Source organism: Quercus suber, unplaced genomic scaffold (assembly GCF_002906115.3).
Source record: "Quercus suber isolate HL8 unplaced genomic scaffold, Cork oak 2.0 scaffold_3B, whole genome shotgun sequence".
Lineage (NCBI taxonomy): Eukaryota > Viridiplantae > Streptophyta > Magnoliopsida > Fagales > Fagaceae > Quercus > Quercus suber.
Window position 1 is genome coordinate 446,172 of NW_027071805.1, and position 19,562 is coordinate 465,733.

Below are 19,562 nucleotides of genomic sequence, written 5' to 3' on the forward strand. Positions count from 1 at the left end.
GATAACCTAGATTTGCATAATTTGACTAAGTTAATCACTTAGCTAATTCACTAGGTTAATCCAATTGTTGTTTTAAGAGGTCTAAAAACCTAACAAAGTTGTTGCTTTAATATCAAATTATAAGAACACTATTGGTTTTAAAACAAATAATAAACATACAATACCTTTTGTTCTCACATCTTCAAATCATAATCACATATTTGATCCATAATAGTTACCATTAATCAATTTATAATTTTAATAGAACTACAATGATTAAAATTTCCAAAACTCTTTGTGTTTGTTTTGTTGAGCTTATTTTTATTGAAATTTTTGTTAAAATATAAACTAGATAAAAATAATTATTCCTAAAAAAACGAGATTTTGAAAAATTATACATAATTAAATAATAAAAAAGCCAGCAGTTACCCTTTTTGTTTTTGGGCTAAATACAGAAAAAATAAATTAAAATGACGAGGGGTTTACAAGGTCACTAATAAAAAGGGAAAGAGGGAGATGAGAGAGGGGCCTTTGGGCAAAACAAGAGGCAACAGCCCAAGCTGCAAGAAGCTGGAATCGGCCGACAAGTTTGAAGTTCTGTCAACATAACAAAAAGCCTAAAAAATCAATCGTAATTTAACTATCAACCTAGCTTATTTCACAACCTACTTTTCAAAAAAAAAAAAAAAAAAAGAAAGAAAAATTATGATTGATGAATCGATCACCCACATAACTTTTATTTTCAACCACTTGCAACTTGTTATCTTCGTAAATTGTGAAAAGCAAATTATGAAATTAATTCTCTCTAAACTTATTCAATTAAAAGAGTAAGTTATTCAATTTTGATGTCATTAATCACAGAGGAGAAGAGTAAGTGAGAGAGAGAGAGAGAGCATGGTTTCAACTACATGAAGTGTGTGTTTATCAATTAGCGAAGAGGGTTTTTTTTTTTTAATTTTTTTTTTATCTAAACTATATTCCAAATAATCTAATTTTTATCTTTCTAAAATTAAATTAGTTTTTAGTTATTTGTCTCATTTTGTGTAAATAAACTACTGAAAATAAACAATTTTCAAACGAATATGTTTATATTACCAACAATACTAAAAAGTTCACATTCTCATGAAAATAAACCTCCCTCAATCAAGTGTCAAAAGGTGTCAGGTAGAAAAAATCAAATTCAATATGACCCCTTTTTAAGTAATTTAACTTTGGGATCATCAATTAATAATCACCGCAAGAAAACATGCTACTTTACTGTACACCAAAAAAAGCATGCATATTTTTTAATGATTAAAATTTTATTCAAAAGTAAAGATAATACAATCAAACCAACACACGTCCATTAAATTCAAAAAAAAAAAAAAAAAAAAAAATACAATCAAACCAACACACGTCCATTAAATTCAAAAAAAAAAAAAAAAAAAAATCCCCACACACAAAAAGCAGCACACAAACACACCAAAGGCTTTGGAACAAGCCTTATAAACACAAGAAGCCTCCCATATAATGATCCTGATAATGATTCCTTCAGACTGACAACATTCCTCTTATTCCAAATGTGCCCATACTAACTTGCAAAACAAAGCTTTGAAGCCCTTCTCCTTTCAAATCATCCCCGAACAGGAGGGGCTTTGGAACCATCCCGGGGCAATTCTTCGTCTATTTCTTGTTTCTCTTCTCGAGCAAAACTTTGTGTCAAGCCGGCGCAAGTGAGAACCAGCAAGTCTGGTAAAGATAAAATTTGGTTACTAAAGAAGCAACAACAAACAACAACGGGCGTAGTCATCCCCATAGTGTGTGGCACAACTGTGTAGGTGCCTGAAACAAAAGCTACCAGCAATAATAAAATAGAATAGGTTGTGAAAAAAAGGGCACGTTGTTGATGATCTCTTGGCTGAAAAAAGTTTAAAGTCATCGCGGCATAGTTGTAGAATACTGAGGTAGTGGAAAGACCAAAAGCTGAAGTATTAGCCATCTGAAATACATGGAAAGCATTTGTTTTGCTCATTACTGCCGTGCCCTCATCCACACCTTGGCTCCTGTATCCACCAGGTACTGTGAAAGCTGCCGTGAAGGTCACAGTTGTGATGAGTGTGGCTACCAACATATTGGCCTCAGCCATTTTCCTGATACGATCTGCTTTGGAGTTGGACATATTGGTCTTAGCCATTTTCATGATACTATCTTCTTTGGAGTTGGAATTCTTAGCCATTTTCATGATAATATCTGCTTTGGAGTAGGAATTCTTCTTACCATCTGCTTCGGTGTCGGAATCCATCATACCTTCTGCTTTGGTGTCGGAATTCTCCTTACTTTCTGCTTTGGAGTCGGAGATACTCTTCTCTGCCGGTACTTCAGGATCTGCCGGTACCTCAGGATCTGACATTTCTTTCAATAAGAGTACTCCCCTTAGACTTGGTTGAGCGCCTTTCAGTTTCACCCGCAATTCCCTCTTGATTTCATCCATATGTAAAATTTATTAGAGATAATCTTGTTATTTCATACTTGCTACAACACACTCTATATACAATCTCTTTGAAATCGTGTTTTAAAAAACAATTTCAATTAAAATTTTGAAATAGTATTTCAAAACATAATTTCAATATTTTACAATTTTAACCAAAATCACCTAAACATGATTTTAATTCAGGTGGCAGTGCGTGTAGAATAAATATACAATAGTATGTAATAATCATTACCTAAACTCAGTATTACATACTTTTTACCCATGACCCATGGATCTTTTACATGGTTTACTTGATAAGTACAATTAAATTTGAGTTCAAATTTAAACTAATTTTTTTAAGAAGGAAATCTAAATTGATCTTTTTTTATTTTTTATTTATTTTTTTTGATCTTGATATAAGTTTATTAAGATAAGTAGTTGAGTGATTTAAGATACGTGACTAACTAATTGTAAGACCACTCACCCTAATTGTGGGCTTATCCCATTTAACTCTAAATATACATGACATTGACGGATATATATTCTTTTTTCATTTTAAACTTTTGTTATTTTATAAAGAAAATCAAATAAAAGTATGATAAGTTGTGGTTGATAGAATATAACATGAAACCAAAAAAAAAAAAAAAAAATTGATAGAGTATTTGTATTCCTATTTTTGTATATCTACCCCAAAAGAAAGGCAAATTATGAAAATTTCTATAAATTGTGCAATAGTATGTGATTCAGCAGAGCAAGATTGAATGGGTGTACCGTTAGCCGAAAGCATAACTTCTCTTGTAACAAAACGTTGTCCATTGTGGTTAAGCCGTCATTGTTCGTAGAATTTAAGTCAACATCATTCTCACGTCCCAATTAAGAAACAATCTCGAAATGCCCTTCGTAGGCCGCCAGATGCATAGGCGCGTTTCCTTCTGTATCCTGTTCGTTGTTAAGACCCTTACACTCTGGTCTCTCTAGAAAAAAAGTGATTGCCGCACTCTTTCCACTTTCTGCAGCAACATAGAGAGCATTCCGACCCATGTTGTCCAACAACTCATAGATATCTGGACATATATTGATGAGTTCTTTCATTACCTTAACATTGCCTTCCCTGGCCGCAATGTGAAGAGCAGATGAGCCTTCGTTGTCCTTTGAATATGTAATATTGGACTTCGGCGGGTCCATTTCTAAAGCCACTTCTAAAAGCAGCTTAACAAATTTCTCATTACCCATAAATGCGGCAATATGTAAAGGAGTCCATCCAGACTTATCCGGTTTTTCAATTGCAGATGGCCATTTTCGCATCACTGCTTTCATAAAACCTAAGAAGATAAAGTCATATGGTTCAGGCTAGTACATATTAAGAGAATTTTTTTCCCCTTACACAACAAAAGGCAAAGAGGTTTGAACCTAGCTAACCCCGTAATAAGGACCAAACATTTCAGACTCTTGTGATAACAAATTTCTCATTACCCATAAATGCGGCAATATGTAAAGGAGTCCATCCAGACTTATCCGGTTTTTCAATTGCAGATGGCCATTTTCGCATCACTGCTTTCATAAAACCTAAGAAGATAAAGTCATATGGTTCAGGCTAGTACATATTAAGAGAATTTTTTTCCCCTTACACAACAAAAGGCAAAGAGGTTTGAACCTAGCTAACCCCGTAATAAGGACCAAACATTTCAGACTCTTGTGAAATTTAAAGAATTGCTTGGAATTAGTAAAACCTAGTTTTCCAAGCATGATGGTGGATAGTATTATTAACTTGGTCAAGATAAATTGAAAAACGAAAACACATACCTACAAAAGTTGCCATCTTCCTAAACGCTAATGAGTATACAAAATGTCTATTTAAACATGTACAATAAATTATAAATATTAAAATAAAATAATTAACGATTCTCTTAAAAAAAATAAAAAAACCTAAAACCTAAAACTAAATATATGATCCTTATGTGTATAAAGTAAGCAACATCTAGATAAAAGGAACAGCTAATTTTTTTAAATAAAAAATTGATAGATTTTCTGTAAAAAATTTATTTTTTGAGCGACAACTTAAGCTATTGCCAATATTATGCCTTTTTTTTTGGTTTAGAGTTGTTGGATTAACTCAAACTGGGGATGGGGCGGGGGCAGATTTCACGTTTTAGCTATTTAAAAAAATTTCAAATATTATTGGTATGTTTTATTTAAAGAAAAAATGCATTTACAATTTGGAAATTCAAAATTTGACTATACATTTCTACTCATTGGTGGAGTTTTATTTGAGAAAAATTGTTATTAGGACATATATGAATCATGTTAGGAACATATGTCATTTAAGATTGGCTAATTCTATGACAAAACTCACTTTACTTGTAATTGGGTAGATCTAGGATGTGTTTAATACTTCAAAGAATAAGAGTTCAAGTCTAAGTGTTAAAACCATACAAATTTGTCTAAGAATCAAGTGAAGAAATGCTGGATTTTAAAACTCGGCAGCTAACTCAACAGATAGCATTTATCGAGGCTTAAAAGGGATCTTTAACCTGATGCTTGACAACTGCTCGATAGATAACCTATCTATCAAGATTTACGAAAATCAGTTTTTCAGATCTGATTTCATACATATCTGTATATACATGTTTAGGATTTCTTTTCTCACAACCCTAAACATGTATAAGAATTATTTTAAGGACTGTCATAGATAATACAAGTCAGTGCAACTTGATGCAAAAGTTTTTCATAAGCATATTGTAACTGTAGACATATGCTCTAATTCATATTTCTCTTGAAAAAGCTGTTGCATTTGTATGCTATAGGGTTTTGTAACCAATTAAGGAGTTTCGTGATTTTCATCGTGTTAATGAGCTGAAAAACTTTGCAGCCAGCATTTTTCTTAAGTTGGTGGTTAGTCACATACTTGGATCTGTGCATCGATTGGTTAGTTACGTATTGGAAGTCGTGCATTAGAAATGAGAGATTGTCACTACAGAATAAGTCCAATTATGTTTTGGGGTAAGAGTTCAACTGTAGGTTAGTATAAAGTACTAGAATTCTTTTACTTGTAACTGTTTGTTGTGATAATAGTAGAGTCTAGGAAGTGGTGACATTAAATTCACTTGGTGGAGTTTTTGCCTTAGAAATTTTTTCCATTCGTAAAAAAATCACCATATCAATTTTATTTTCCTCTGCATATTAACTTAGTTGGTGATTTGTTTGTACTACTATGCGTATTGCATGTTAATTGAATTAATTAATTAACTTGACTAATTAATTGGTTAATTTATCACAAAATGTCAATAATTTTTTAACCTATCAATTGTATTGACCTCCATTGAGATTTTTTTATTATTACACTCTTCACTCCTCTAATTTAGAATAAAATACTAAAGTCTCATAAAATATAAACTATTTACCCTGATATCCGCGGGAGGTCAATACAATTTACATTATTTTATATTTAATTGACCTTTTTGTGCAACACACCAATTCACTTAAGTCATCTACCCCTCCCTCACTTTCTTCCATTATTTTAATAATAGGTTCTCCACCTTTTAGATACACCATTATTAGTATAATGTCTAATGGTTAAAAAGTTTGACATCATTTTTTGTCTTCTTCGCTTTCTTTTTATACAAAAAATTTAGTTGTGTATTTTAATCTATATATGTATATATTTAAAAGTTAAAATGTAATATTTAAAAGCCACATCATCCTCTTTTTTCAACATTATCTCTCTCCTTTTAACTATTTTTCTCTTCATTAATTTCTCACTTTACAATTACACTTCCTCCAAGGTTTCCTTATCACTTTTACCTTTTTATCTCTCCACTACTCTAGACCTTAACTTTATAATTTCTTTATCCTTTCATTTTTCTTTTTATTTTGACTCTTCTTCTCCCATTTTATTTACTATAAATTTTCCTTTTTGTTTGCACAAAAAGGTGAATACTCTCTCTCTCTCTCTCTCTCTCTCTCTCTCTCTCTCTCTCTCTCTCTCTCTATATATATATATATATAATATCTCTCTCTCTCTCTCTCTCTCTCTCTCTCTCTCTATATATATATATATATAATGTTTTTCCTTCATTTTCGTGGATTTTCAATTCTTGATTACATCTCTATTTTAGGAGGATAAATTTTTTTGTGTTGAACACTACTTTAGGTTAATATGATTTGGTAGTATTTTAATTTGTTATCTTCTTTTTTCTTTTTCTTTTTTTCTTTGATTGATAGATGTTATCCTATGAATATAGTAAATAATGGGGAATTCTAGCCTTTTGCCCTTAATTTTAAAAAAATTAGCAATATGCCCCTATTTCGAAACTATATAGAGATAAGCCCCTGTTTCGATACTCGATTACCTTAAAATTGTGTTTCAATGAAATACTCAATTTGTAGAAAATTGAGTTATGCCTGATCAAACTTTTAAACAAAAAAAAAAAAAAATGCATGGAACTCAAGTTTATGGAAATCGAGTTCCAAAATGCTACTATAGGGCTTTAAAACGTCACTATAGGGCTTCCCGAACCTGATATGGGGCAATCACACTTATAAAAAAAAATTGCAGAAAAACGCCACTATAGAGCTTTAAAACGTCACTATAGGGCTTAAAAACGCCACTATAGGGCTCCTTGAACCTAGTATGGGTGATCACACTTATAATTTTTTTTTTTGCAGGAAAACGCTGCTATAAGGCTTAAAAACGTCACTATAGGCCTTAAAAATGCCACTATAGGGCTCCCCGAGCTTGGTATAGGGTGATCACACTTATAAAATTTTTATTTTTGCAGGAAAATGCCACTATAGGGTTTTAAAACGTCACTATAGAGGTTAAAAACACCACTATAGGGCTCCCTGAACCTGGTGTAAGGCAATCACACTTATAAAAAAATTTTGCATGGCACTCGATTTTCTGAAACTCAAGTTCCCTGCAATTTATTTATTTATTTTTTTAAAGTTTGATCAGGCATAACTCCATTTTCTACGAATCGAGTATCGAAACAAGGGCACTCTCTTATATAGTTTGCAAACAAGGGCATATTGCCAATTTTTTTAAAAATTAAGGGTAAAATGCCTGAATATTCGTAAATAATGATATAATGTTATTCTATTACGCATTTAGCATGGTTTGGATAATTTATTGTTTACAACTATACATTTTCTTTCGAGTATTTTTTTTTTTTTTTTTACTTATCTACTTTAATATAAATTTACTATTTTTCTCACATTCTCTCCCCAAAAAGGTGATTAATCTCTCTCTCTCTCTCTCTCTCTTATTTATTTTTTTCTTGAAACTCTATTTTAGATTAATGAATTTTTGTATTTTTTGTATCTCTACATTGAGTTGATACATTTTGGTAGTTTGTTTTTTGAGTTCCCCATTACATGTACTCTCTTTCTCTCTTATATTTTTTATTTGAGTTAATTCTTAGATATTTTGAAGTGAGAATTTGAGTTAATATTAAAATACAATCTATATGGCTATGTATTTGAATGTGTCTATTAATTATTTGAGTAATATCCATGTAAATTTCATTTATCAATTATTTGAGTAATATCAATTATAAATTTGTGATGAATTTTGATTATCATGATAATCTCTTTACGAGAATGAGAAATTTGATCATTAATTTGAAACTTTAAAATGTTTATTTGTACCGAGAAAAAAAAAACACTATAACAAAATTTTAAAGAATATAAACCACTTTAAAAAATAATAATATTTATCAAACACACCCAAGTTTCTTTAAAAAAAAAATAGAACATCTAAAATAATAGAATGATATATTTGTAGAGATAAAGAGATGAGAAATACTTTTAGAAATAGTTCAATTTTTAAGGACAACAAATTATCTTCAAAAAATTTTAAATAAAAAAATTATAACATTATACCACATAGACATTAAGGTAGATAGTAGTGTGAAGATAGAAAAGTTGGAGAAAGTGTAACAATAAATTGATAAATTAATAATGAGAAGAGTTAAAAATAAAAGAGAGATGATATTTTGATTGTTAAATAATGGAAATTTTAATTCACCTTAAATGAGTAAATGTTAAGAACAATTATAGGAAAAATTTGAAAGAAAAAAGGATAATGACATGGTCGTTGATGTGGCTCAACTAGAGTGTAGAAATAATAAATAGTACAATTATGTAATTAAAAAGGAGAGAAAATAAAAATTAATTGGAAATTACAATCTAATTATCTTAAGGAGAAAATTATGATAAAAAATAAGAAGAATTTTTTTATTATATGATTATACAAAAATTCATATAATGTTAACAATTGTTAAAATACTATGTAAATAATGATAACATACATTAACAATTATTAACAAATCAATCAATCGTATAATCTTCTTATTTTAAAATATTTTACAATGAAAGTATAATGTGAACAATATGATGAATTGATGAATACAATCAAAACAAAATTTAATTTTGTATAAAAAATAAAAAGAGTTACAATCATCATGAGCCACCTTTATATTGTAGGGAAAAAAAATTGAATTTGAGAAAGTCTGTTTAAAACTAAAAGAACAATTTCCAAATTCTATATACTTTCTTTTTAGATAAAAATAGGAATTCCACATGCTCTTTAATAATACAAAAAATGTTATATATAAATAACTTTTATTAAAAAATGAAATCTTTTTACCAACCATGTCTAAATTTTGGTAAAGAGAATCGTTTTTAAAATTTAGAACATTTCATTACTGATATTAATAAGAGGGGGAGAGTGGTGTTTTCCTCAAACCACAAGAGAGTAGTGTTTCTCTCCTTCAAATTTGACCAGCTCAAACCTCAACAGAGAAGAATATAATTACTCTTAAGATTTAAAAATAAAAAAAGTTCCTGAGTTGAGTAAATAATTACCTTCTGGAATATAATTACCGTCTGGACTCTTTTTCAATGTGTTCAGAGATTTCGTAATTAGTGTTGCACGTCCATATATAACGTCGGGCCCTACAAATCATATGCGTATGATTATACATTTTCATTATTATTATGTCCGAAAGATGTATTGTTAATCAAGAATTATAAGTAAACTAAAAAAAATCAATAATAAGAAGAAAATTTTATTAATAAAATATATCATAAAATTAAGAAACAAAAATTTTAAGATAGTTGACGAATACGTACTTTTAAGTTAACTACTGTAGAATATTCGATATATTTTCACCTACATTAAATTTGTCGCAAATACTATATATATATATATATATATATAGTGTAAGTCGTATTATATTAAATAAGTAATTGTCGCAAATACTATATATATATATATATATATATATATATAGTGTAAGTCGTATTATATTAAATAAGTACAACTTATGAAAGATGATGCACATAATTAAAATAAATTATTAATTTATTTTTAAAATTTCTTGAAATTTTTTGTGATAGAATTTTAATTAAAGTAGAATTTTAAATTTTTGAGGTAGTAAATTATCTTAACAATTAATTACCTAAACTATTTTGTTAATTAATAAGGAAAAATTATTAAATACTCCAAGAATATCATAAATGCGTATTTCCTCCTCTTACATGAATTGTAAGTTCTACAAAAAAATTAATTAATGAAACTCACAGTTTTATAAAAGTAAAAAATACGCATTTATGATACTCTCGGAATATTCAATAATTACCCATTAATAAAAGTTTAGTTACTTTTTGATAATTAATAATGTCTGAATTGGATAAATCAAACGCAATAACTTTAGAAATACTCATACCTAATAAATAACTTTAAGGCACTCATATCTTGTGTCTAGATGAACTTATTTGTATTAATTTTTATTATTTTAAAAACAAGTTAAATAAAAATAAATTATGCCTATTAAAAGTAAAAACCTTATTTTTAAAAATGTGCATAAGCAAAATATGTGTTGCTCCTTTTAAATATTTTCAAGGATGGCTAGGGATGTTACCATTTGGCTCCATCTATTCTGGACACACCCTGCGATGGTGGGGGTGCTCTCAATGAGGACAATAAAAAGATTATAATTTTGCATATTTATATCATTATTAAAAAGTATTATTATCAATATTTTGTAATAATTCATGTATTTTATATTTGGAATAATGTTAAATAATAAATTAATATTTTGAATTTTAATATCATTAATGCTTGCATATTTATATCATAAATTTTAATACTAAATATTTCTTCTGTAGGAGAATGAAATTAATATTAGCAAAATTTATCAAGGAAGCCATGAGCAAATTTGTGTAATGAAAGGGGTTATGACTAAATTTTGACAAATGCCATAATAAAGTTTAAGAAGGCCAATCCAGTTGGAGCAAAAAATAAAAAGAAATTCGTACTAAATTCAAATCAAACTCATATTAAGATTTCAACTACTTGTGCAAGCCTTCCAGTTGTGGGCAACTTTCAACTCAAATGTTGGATTGAAATTATTCAAGTTAGGATAAAAAGATAACTCTATTCTAACCAGGGCCGGCTTAATGTGTTTTGGGGCCTAAGACAACAATTTTGAGTGGGGCCTTTTTAAAAAAAAATTAAATATTAAAATTTTTTAATCGTAGATTTTTTTTTTCCTCACAAAAATAGTTTTATTTGTTAACAAAATAACAACAAGTGTTAATGTGGACCCATATAAGAGTATACAAGTAAATTTGTTTTATAACGAATCAACGAAATTCTCAACCAAAAAAAAAAAAAAATTGAATGTGAAATTTATTTAAAAAATTAAAACCCTAAGAGATAAGTACAAACGGTAGTTCCATAATTACTAAAAATAATAAAATAAAATAAATTTATGGTCTTATGCTACTCCACGTCCCATGAAAATGAGTTTACCTATGTGCTGTGTTAGAATTTAAAGTAATTACCAAGAATAAAATAAAGAGAAAGTAAAACAAGATAGTTTGAATTATGAGAAAGTTCAGGAAAGAAACAATCTAGAGAAGTAACAAACTTGAGGATCAGACTCAAATGAGGAGAAGAAGGTCTGAAGCACAGTAGCTACAGCTTCAAAACAATTTCTTTTTTATGCTTTAAATAGAGAGTGGGGCAAAATTTCCAGCAATTCATACAAGAAAAATTGAGGTTTGAGATTGAATATGTATGTAATTTTTGTCTTTAAATTTTATTTGTTTTGTTGAGAGAGATTAGTTGTTTGGTTAAGAGAGAGAGTGTGTTTTTTTAGCTTCATTGTGGGCAACTTTCAACTCAAATGTTGGATTGAAATTATTCAAGTTAGGATAAAAAGATAACTCTATTCTAACCAGGGCCGGCTTAATGTGTTTTGGGGCCTAAGACAACAATTTTGAGTGGGGCCTTTTTAAAAAAAAATTAAATATTAAAATTTTTTAATCGTAGATTTTTTTTTTCCTCACAAAAATAGTTTTATTTGTTAACAAAATAACAACAAGTGTTAATGTGGACCCATATAAGAGTATACAAGTAAATTTGTTTTATAACGAATCAACGAAATTCTCAACCAAAAAAAAAAAAAAATTGAATGTGAAATTTATTTAAAAAATTAAAACCCTAAGAGATAAGTACAAACGGTAGTTCCATAATTACTAAAAATAATAAAATAAAATAAATTTATGGTCTTATGCTACTCCACGTCCCATGAAAATGAGTTTACCTATGTGCTGTGTTAGAATTTAAAGTAATTACCAAGAATAAAATAAAGAGAAAGTAAAACAAGATAGTTTGAATTATGAGAAAGTTCAGGAAAGAAACAATCTAGAGAAGTAACAAACTTGAGGATCAGACTCAAATGAGGAGAAGAAGGTCTGAAGCACAGTAGCTACAGCTTCAAAACAATTTCTTTTTTATGCTTTAAATAGAGAGTGGGGCAAAATTTCCAGCAATTCATACAAGAAAAATTGAGGTTTGAGATTGAATATGTATGTAATTTTTGTCTTTAAATTTTATTTGTTTTGTTGAGAGAGATTAGTTGTTTGGTTAAGAGAGAGAGTGTGTTTTTTTAGCTTCTCTGTGTGGGAGTTAATGAATTCCACACTAAAAAACACCCATGGAGAAGGTGAAAGGTTACACATCTAACGAAAAATTTATTTGTTCTAGTTTTTTCTTTGATAAAAATTTTATTTTTTATTTATTGGTTAAAATTTTGGGCTTAATTAATACTTTCGAGAAATAGATCCTATTGGGTAGAAATAATGTTACGATATACAACATTTTTCACAAAAATTGAGTTAGCAAATTTTGGTTTTTATTGGTTTTATTTGGGTCCTTATTGACATTATTTTATCATCTAACATTTTGAGACTTAAAAATTTTTGATTGGTTGAAATTTGGGGCCTTTTTTTGCTAAGGGGCCTTAAGCGATCGCCTTAGTTGCTTAGCATATTGAGCCGGCACTGATTCTAACTTTGAAGGGTAAAAAACAAGCGGTTACTAGGTGCCCACAAATCAGATTTTTTTTTTCTTTTTCAAGCGAGATATCTACTTGTAATAGGATATCTTAGCCTATTTAAAGGCTTTATAAGTCAAAATAAAGGGAGAGCAGTCTTAGAACAAAATTTAGGTTTTTCTTACAGTTTTTTTCAATTTTTACTTTTTAGAGTTTTTGTTGGTATAATGGCTTGCTAGAAGCCTTATTAAGGCAAGAAGTGAAACCCAACTATCAATTGGTAGGTTCTTAACAACACTTTAATGGTTTTAATTAATGCTTAAATTTTTGTGTTTATGATTGATTTTTCTATCTAGAAAAGTGTTTAATTCAGTAAAATTCTTTGATTTAATGTTGACTTTAGGTATGTTAAATTCTTAGGATTTATTGCGAATGAATTCACCGGTTTTGTCATGCCTAAAATCTATTGAATTCATAGAACTATAGAAAATTAATTCTTGTATTCTTATTGTGCACTTGTGATCTTACTAAAATTATCATTTGTATAGTTTTAGCTAATTAAGTTATAAAATAAAATTGTTAAAATTACGTACCAATAAATGTGTTATGTGAATCCCTATATCTTAGTGCTTTAAGATAGTGTTGTTTTCCTAGCCAAGTTATTATTTTTCAACAATCCTGCACTTGTAGGATTTATTGAAGGCATAGCTAGCCGACACGTCTAACATACGTGTGTGACAGAGACTAACCTTTTTAGTTTAAGTAATGCTAATATCCTATAAGATGTACTAATTAAACTTCCTTTTGGAAATACATGAACTTTGTATTAATTAAACTTCCCCCCACCCTTAAGCTCCAATTAATACAAAAAAAAAAAAAAAAAAAAAGAAGAAGAAGAAGAAGAAGAAGAAGAAGAAGAAGAAGGAGGTAAACTACATATTTGGTCTTTAACTTTTATGCCAAATGTCAATTTGGTCCCTGTTCTTTTAAATGTGTCAATCTAGTTCCTAACGTTTTGGTATTGTGTTAAATTAGTCCCTACTGCAAAGTAATAAATAAAAAATACTGACATGACTAATGACCAAAATAAAATACAAATTTATTAACACATAAATTACCACTTGGATTGACACATGGCCTAAACAAAAAAATGCAAGTGCACATGTAAACACATCTTAAATACCTCTTTTTTTTCTTTTTCTTTTTTGCACTTTGTCATCTTTCTAGTAAACTTTCCTTGGAAACAAACATGTACTAAAAAAAATCAGAACCAAAGATTAAACCCCAGCCACTAAGAGAAAATTTCATTTTCTTGGCATCTAAACAGAAAACCCTCATAGTCAGAGTCATAAATGCAACCTTAGTAGGCAGAGGAGGCCCTAATCCCCATTGTGTCTCACTGTCACATGCAAGATGATCTTTCATCTTCAGTAAAACCACTATATAAATGTTGAATCCATCATCACTAGCCTTGAAAAATATACCAGCTGGTCAAGGCAAGCTATGAATCTTTTAAAATCCATTCATTTTACCACAGTGTAGGTAAACAATCTTGCTTCCTTGATTTTAATCTCAATTAAATCTCTTTTCAATAGGTGACGGGGAAAGAGTGGTTAGAGAGAGAGAGGGTGATGAATTTTAATCTCAATAAAATCTCTTTTCAATAGGTGAGGGGGAAAGAGTGGTTAGAGAGAGAGAGGGTGATGTGGCGGCCTTTGATTGGGCCTTCTTTTGGGGAGAGAGTGAAGAAGATTGGCGTGTGGGATTGAGGGCCATGGATGGTGAGAGAGTGGACCGGTGTGGATGGTGAATGGTGGAGGATGGGAAGTCCAGGTAGGGAGAGAGGGAAATGTGGGTGGGTTGAGTCAGTGAAGGAATGTGGCTGTGTGGGTCTATGGGTGCAATTGTTGGGAGTAGGGAGAATGGGTTTTGGAATTGAGGGAAGTGGTGAAGACTAAAGAGAATCTGGGTTTTGAAATTTTTTTTTATATGTTTGTTTCTGAGAAAATTTTACTGAGAAAGTGCAAAAAGAAAAAATTAATGAGATTTAAGTTTTATTTATTTATTTATTATTATTTAGTTTAGGACACGTGGTAGTCCAAGTGGCAATAAATTTATATTTTATTTTTTCCGTTAATCACGTTATTATTTTCCATCTATCACTTAAAGACAGGAACCATTTTAACACAATATCAAAAAGTTAAAGACCAAACTTACACTATTTACAGCAAGTTATATAAGAGAGTTGTAGAAAAGTGTGTAATAAGTTGTGGTCATATATATATATATATATATATATATGGGTTAAGTGTATCTTCAAGTAATATTACCCCACTTAATATTTTTTTTAATTAGATGTGAATTTATAAATCTACAGCTAGATTATATTATTTTCGTATATTTTTCATGCTTATAAAATTTAAAGATGATCAAAGATTAATAACCATGTCATCAATTAACTATTTAAATTTAAGTTTTTGTAGTCTATATAATAATAATAGATGAAACGGAGAGAAAATATAATTAAATTCTAAATTGAAGTCTAATTTTGTGTCATATGTCTTATCTAATTTTAAATTTACGTGTCAAGTGAATTCTTAGATGCAAAAATTAAAGAGTCTAAATTCAATTAGATTCTAAATTGAATTTTAATTTAATTTTAATTTTGTGCATTGTGCCCTATCTAATTTATTAAATTTTTGTAGCAAGTAAATTATTAGGTACAAAAACCGAAGAGTTCAGATCCAATTAGATTCTAAATCATGTCTGATTTTGTGTCATGTGTCTCATTTAATTTTTTTAATTTTTGTATCAAGTAAATTATTAGTTACCTGTCTTATTTAATTTTAAATTTATGTGTTAAGTAAATTATTAGGTGCAAAAATTAAAGAGCTAGTCTAGATTCAATTATATTATGAATTGAATTTTAATTTTGTGCAATGTGTCTATCTAATTTTTTTAATTTTTGCGACAAGTAAATTATTAGGTACAAAAACCGAAAAGTTCAAATTCAATTAAATTTTAAATCATATATGATTTTGCGTCATGTGTTCATTTAATTTTTTAATTTTTGTGTTGAGTAAATTATTAGATGCAAAAATCAAAGACTCTAAATTCAATTAGATTTTAAATTGAATTTTAATTGAAGTTCAATTCTGTGCCACGTGCCCCTTCTAATTTTTTAATTTTTAGAGCAAGTAAATTATTGGGTGTAAAAATGTCTAAATCCAATTAAATTCTAAATTATATATATAAATGTGATTGGTTTTAAATTTGTCTGTGCATATGCACAAAATTACACACTGAATGGTTTTAAATGTACGTGCATATGAACATAATTACACGCTAATTTAATATAATACATAAAAGATGAATTTATAAATCGAATGGTAAATTACATCTGATTAGCATGAAAATTAACATGCATATTAAAAACATACAAAACATGTAATTGATCGGTTGAATTTTTAAAATATAAATTAAATAATAAGTTAATTAGTGTAATATTGTTTAGAATTACATAAAGTGTAACTTGAATCCAATAGGTCTGTTTGGATATAACTTATTTTTGCTAAAAATTAAAAACACTGTAATAAAATAATTTTTCAACCAGAGACCCATTTTTAACAAAAAATTTGCTGAAATTTGTATATTTGTTATAAAAAGGCATACAATTACAAAGGACCCACCACGAAGGAACCTAAAAGAGAAGAGGAAAAATATTTTAGGAGCAGATTCGAGCAGCACTTACAATCGCTTGTGCAAAAGGCAAGTGCGTGCAAGACATTCATATCGTCCCTTCCAGCATAGGAGCATGTTTGAGCTTTTTTTAGGATATGAGAAGCGATGTCGTAGCGTTGTCTCTCCACACCTTCACAACCTCAAAGTTACAATATCGCACAGCGACGTGCAAGGCTGTATCCCTATTCTTATTCACCATGCTCAGAAGCTGCTGTTCGGCGCCACCAGCTTCAACATTCTCTTTTTTGGCCTCGTTTATTAGTAGCTTTACTATTGACGAACACCCTGCCCTCGAAGCAACATGTAGCGGAGTATTGTCTTTGGAGTTCTTTTGTGAAACAAGGCTTGGACTTAAACTAACAATTTTTTCCGCAACCTCAAGTTGATTGAATTGCAGTGCAACATGAAGAACAGTGTTCTTCTCAGGTGTCACTTCGAGAAGATTACAATTGGAATCCTCCTCAAAGAAACTTAAATTACCAGCGGAAGCAGCTCGGAACACTTCAGGATTCATTCTGTATTGCCTTCCTTCTTCAATTGTCAGTTATTAATCTGTCTAGCAATGTGGGGGAAAAAAGATTACTAGCTAATACTATTTTATTTTATTTTGCTTTTTAAAAAGACTAATAAAGCTAGGTAAAACTTAAAAATTTTCCAAACATTTGCAAGGCAAACAAAAGGAGGAAAGAAATAGCAACCTTTTCTTTGCACAGCCCTTTTCTTTGCACAGCGGGAGAGTAAGGCCGACAAACGAAATGAAGGAGACCCGTGGATTTTCTAACAAAACAAAAATATGAACAAAGAAAGTCATATGATTCTGAGGTACGTACAATCACTAAATTGGGTGGTAATGGTCTAAGAGTGAGGAGTGGTTTGTAAGAATGAAGAAGGAAGAAGTGTGAGTATTGAGGTAGAGTGCGGATTTGAGAGGGGAAAAAAGAGTAGAAATAATAGTGAAATGTTAACAAGACTCTAAATTGGGGGTAAAATAAGGAGAAGAAGGTAAGGAAAAGAACGTGTGAGATGAAGGCAGGTGGGGAAGAAAAAGCCATAAGTAGAAGCCGAGAAGGGGACAAAAAAGAGAAAGATGAATAATTAATTAGGCAAAAAGAAGGGGTTAGCGAGCCAATTTTAGACTATCAATGATAAAAAATTGAAAAATTAAGGCCCGTTTGGGTGAATACGTTTAAAAACTGAAAATTGTTATTTAAAAATATATACGAAAATATGTATAGGTAAAAAAGTGTGTAAAAATACGTGTAATATTGTTTAAAAACTGAAAATTGTTGTTTAAAAACACAAACCATACACCCCCTAAAAGTCAAAAAAATTTGTGAGAGGGATAAGGGGTATTGAATTTTTTTTTGGTATTTTATCGAATCTCAGCCCCTTCAAATTTAGCAGGCCTCTCATGGATCCCACACATTTGTGAGTTGTGAACCCACTTGTTGCAAGAATCAGGGCCTATTTGGTACATGTGTTTAAATACATGTTTTCAATTTTTAAATAACATTACACCTATTTTCACACACTTTTTCATCTACATGTATTTCTAAAAAAACTGAAAACAGTTATTTAAATACACGTACCAAACGGGCCCTCAATTTTTTAGTGTCCATTTTAAAATAATACATTTAAATGTTTTTGTTAAAAATATATTAAAGTATATTTGTATGTAAAAAAAGTCTGAAAAGAGAAAAGGAAAAAATGAAGTTTTAAAAAAAGTGTATATAAAGTCTAAAAATAGAGTTTATAGGTTTTAACAAAACAGACTTAAATATTGTGAGTTATATATATATATATATGCAAAAATAATAGAACTATAGAAAGGAAAAATAAAAAAATTACTGTTCATTGGCGGGTTACTGTTTATTGGCCTAAATGCACCATTCATGAGGCGCTGGATAATTTTAAAAAAAAAAAAATAAGAGGCTGAAATGCCAGACGCGTGAATTTTCAGTCAAATCCAAACGCTAAAAACTCAGAAAGTGATGGGTGCACAGCACAAGGGTGTTTGGTTTGTATTTTCAAAAAACTATTTTCAGTTTTTAAACAATATTACATGTATTTTTACAAATTTTTTCACCCACACATTTCTACAAATTTTTTTAAACAATAATTTTTAGTTTTTAAACACGTACGCCCAACCCAAATGTAACAATAGCTCATTTTTGAGGTTATTGCAGAGGCCACCTAAAGTCTGAGAAAATACACAATGCATTAAATGCATGTTTTCTGAACCTCACACGTGAAAGGGAGGAAACATGCATCTAATGCATGGTATACCACCTTCTAAAGTTGGCCTTTCCTCTTTTTTAAAAACATAGCTGTGCATGAGGGTTACGCCATATCATATACACGGAGAGAGCCAGCACGTGCAAGCTTTGAGAGGAAAAAAAAAAGGAGGTGATTTTTCTTTGCTGAATAGACATATGTAGGGTTAGGAAAGATTAAGGCTGGCTAAACAATAGATACAATTGATGCACTTGCTTAAGGTAAGGTCGGCTAAACAATAGATACAATTGATGCAATTATCTAAGGCTCCCAAATAAAATAAAGTCCCTACTTGAAAAAAAAAAAATTATATATATATATGTGTGTGTGTAATATTTATCTATATATTTTAATTACAAAAAAAAAATATTTTAATCCTTTTATTAGTCAGTAAAATGCATTAAAAAAAGTCTCATTGTATCTTAAAGTGTAAAAAATTAAATAGGATAAAAACAAAAATAGCCAAACTTTAGCTAACAAAATTAAATTTTAAGAGACAAATCCATTAACTCATTCTTAAAAAATGCTAAAATTAAAATTAATACTAGACAAATTTATCAATAATACATCATAATTATCTTGAAATATACTAAAATAGAGATTACAAATTTCTAAAAAAAAAAAAAAAAAAAAACTCTCATCTTTTTATCTCCCAGCCTTTAGATTTAGCTCCACTGCTGCAAGGTGTTTTTGGTGAATAAGAGCTAAAAAAATAGCATTATACCTTTATAGCACCACTGCTGCAAATGCTCTTATACAACATACAAACTATGCCT

General features: G+C 29.6%; 1 protein-coding gene across 1 annotated transcript; it reads right to left on the reverse strand.

The window, feature by feature from the left end:
- Positions 1-3,301: 3,301 nt before the first annotated feature.
- LOC112013162 (uncharacterized) lies at positions 3,302-17,026 on the reverse strand. The gene is made up of 3 exons (XM_065770097.1): positions 16,663-17,026; positions 3,902-3,994; positions 3,302-3,750 (listed from the first exon to the last, which is right to left on the reverse strand). Exons 1-3 carry the CDS (start codon positions 17,024-17,026, stop codon positions 3,302-3,304), a joined length of 906 nt encoding a protein of 301 aa, XP_065626169.1.
- Positions 17,027-19,562: the final 2,536 nt, after the last annotated feature.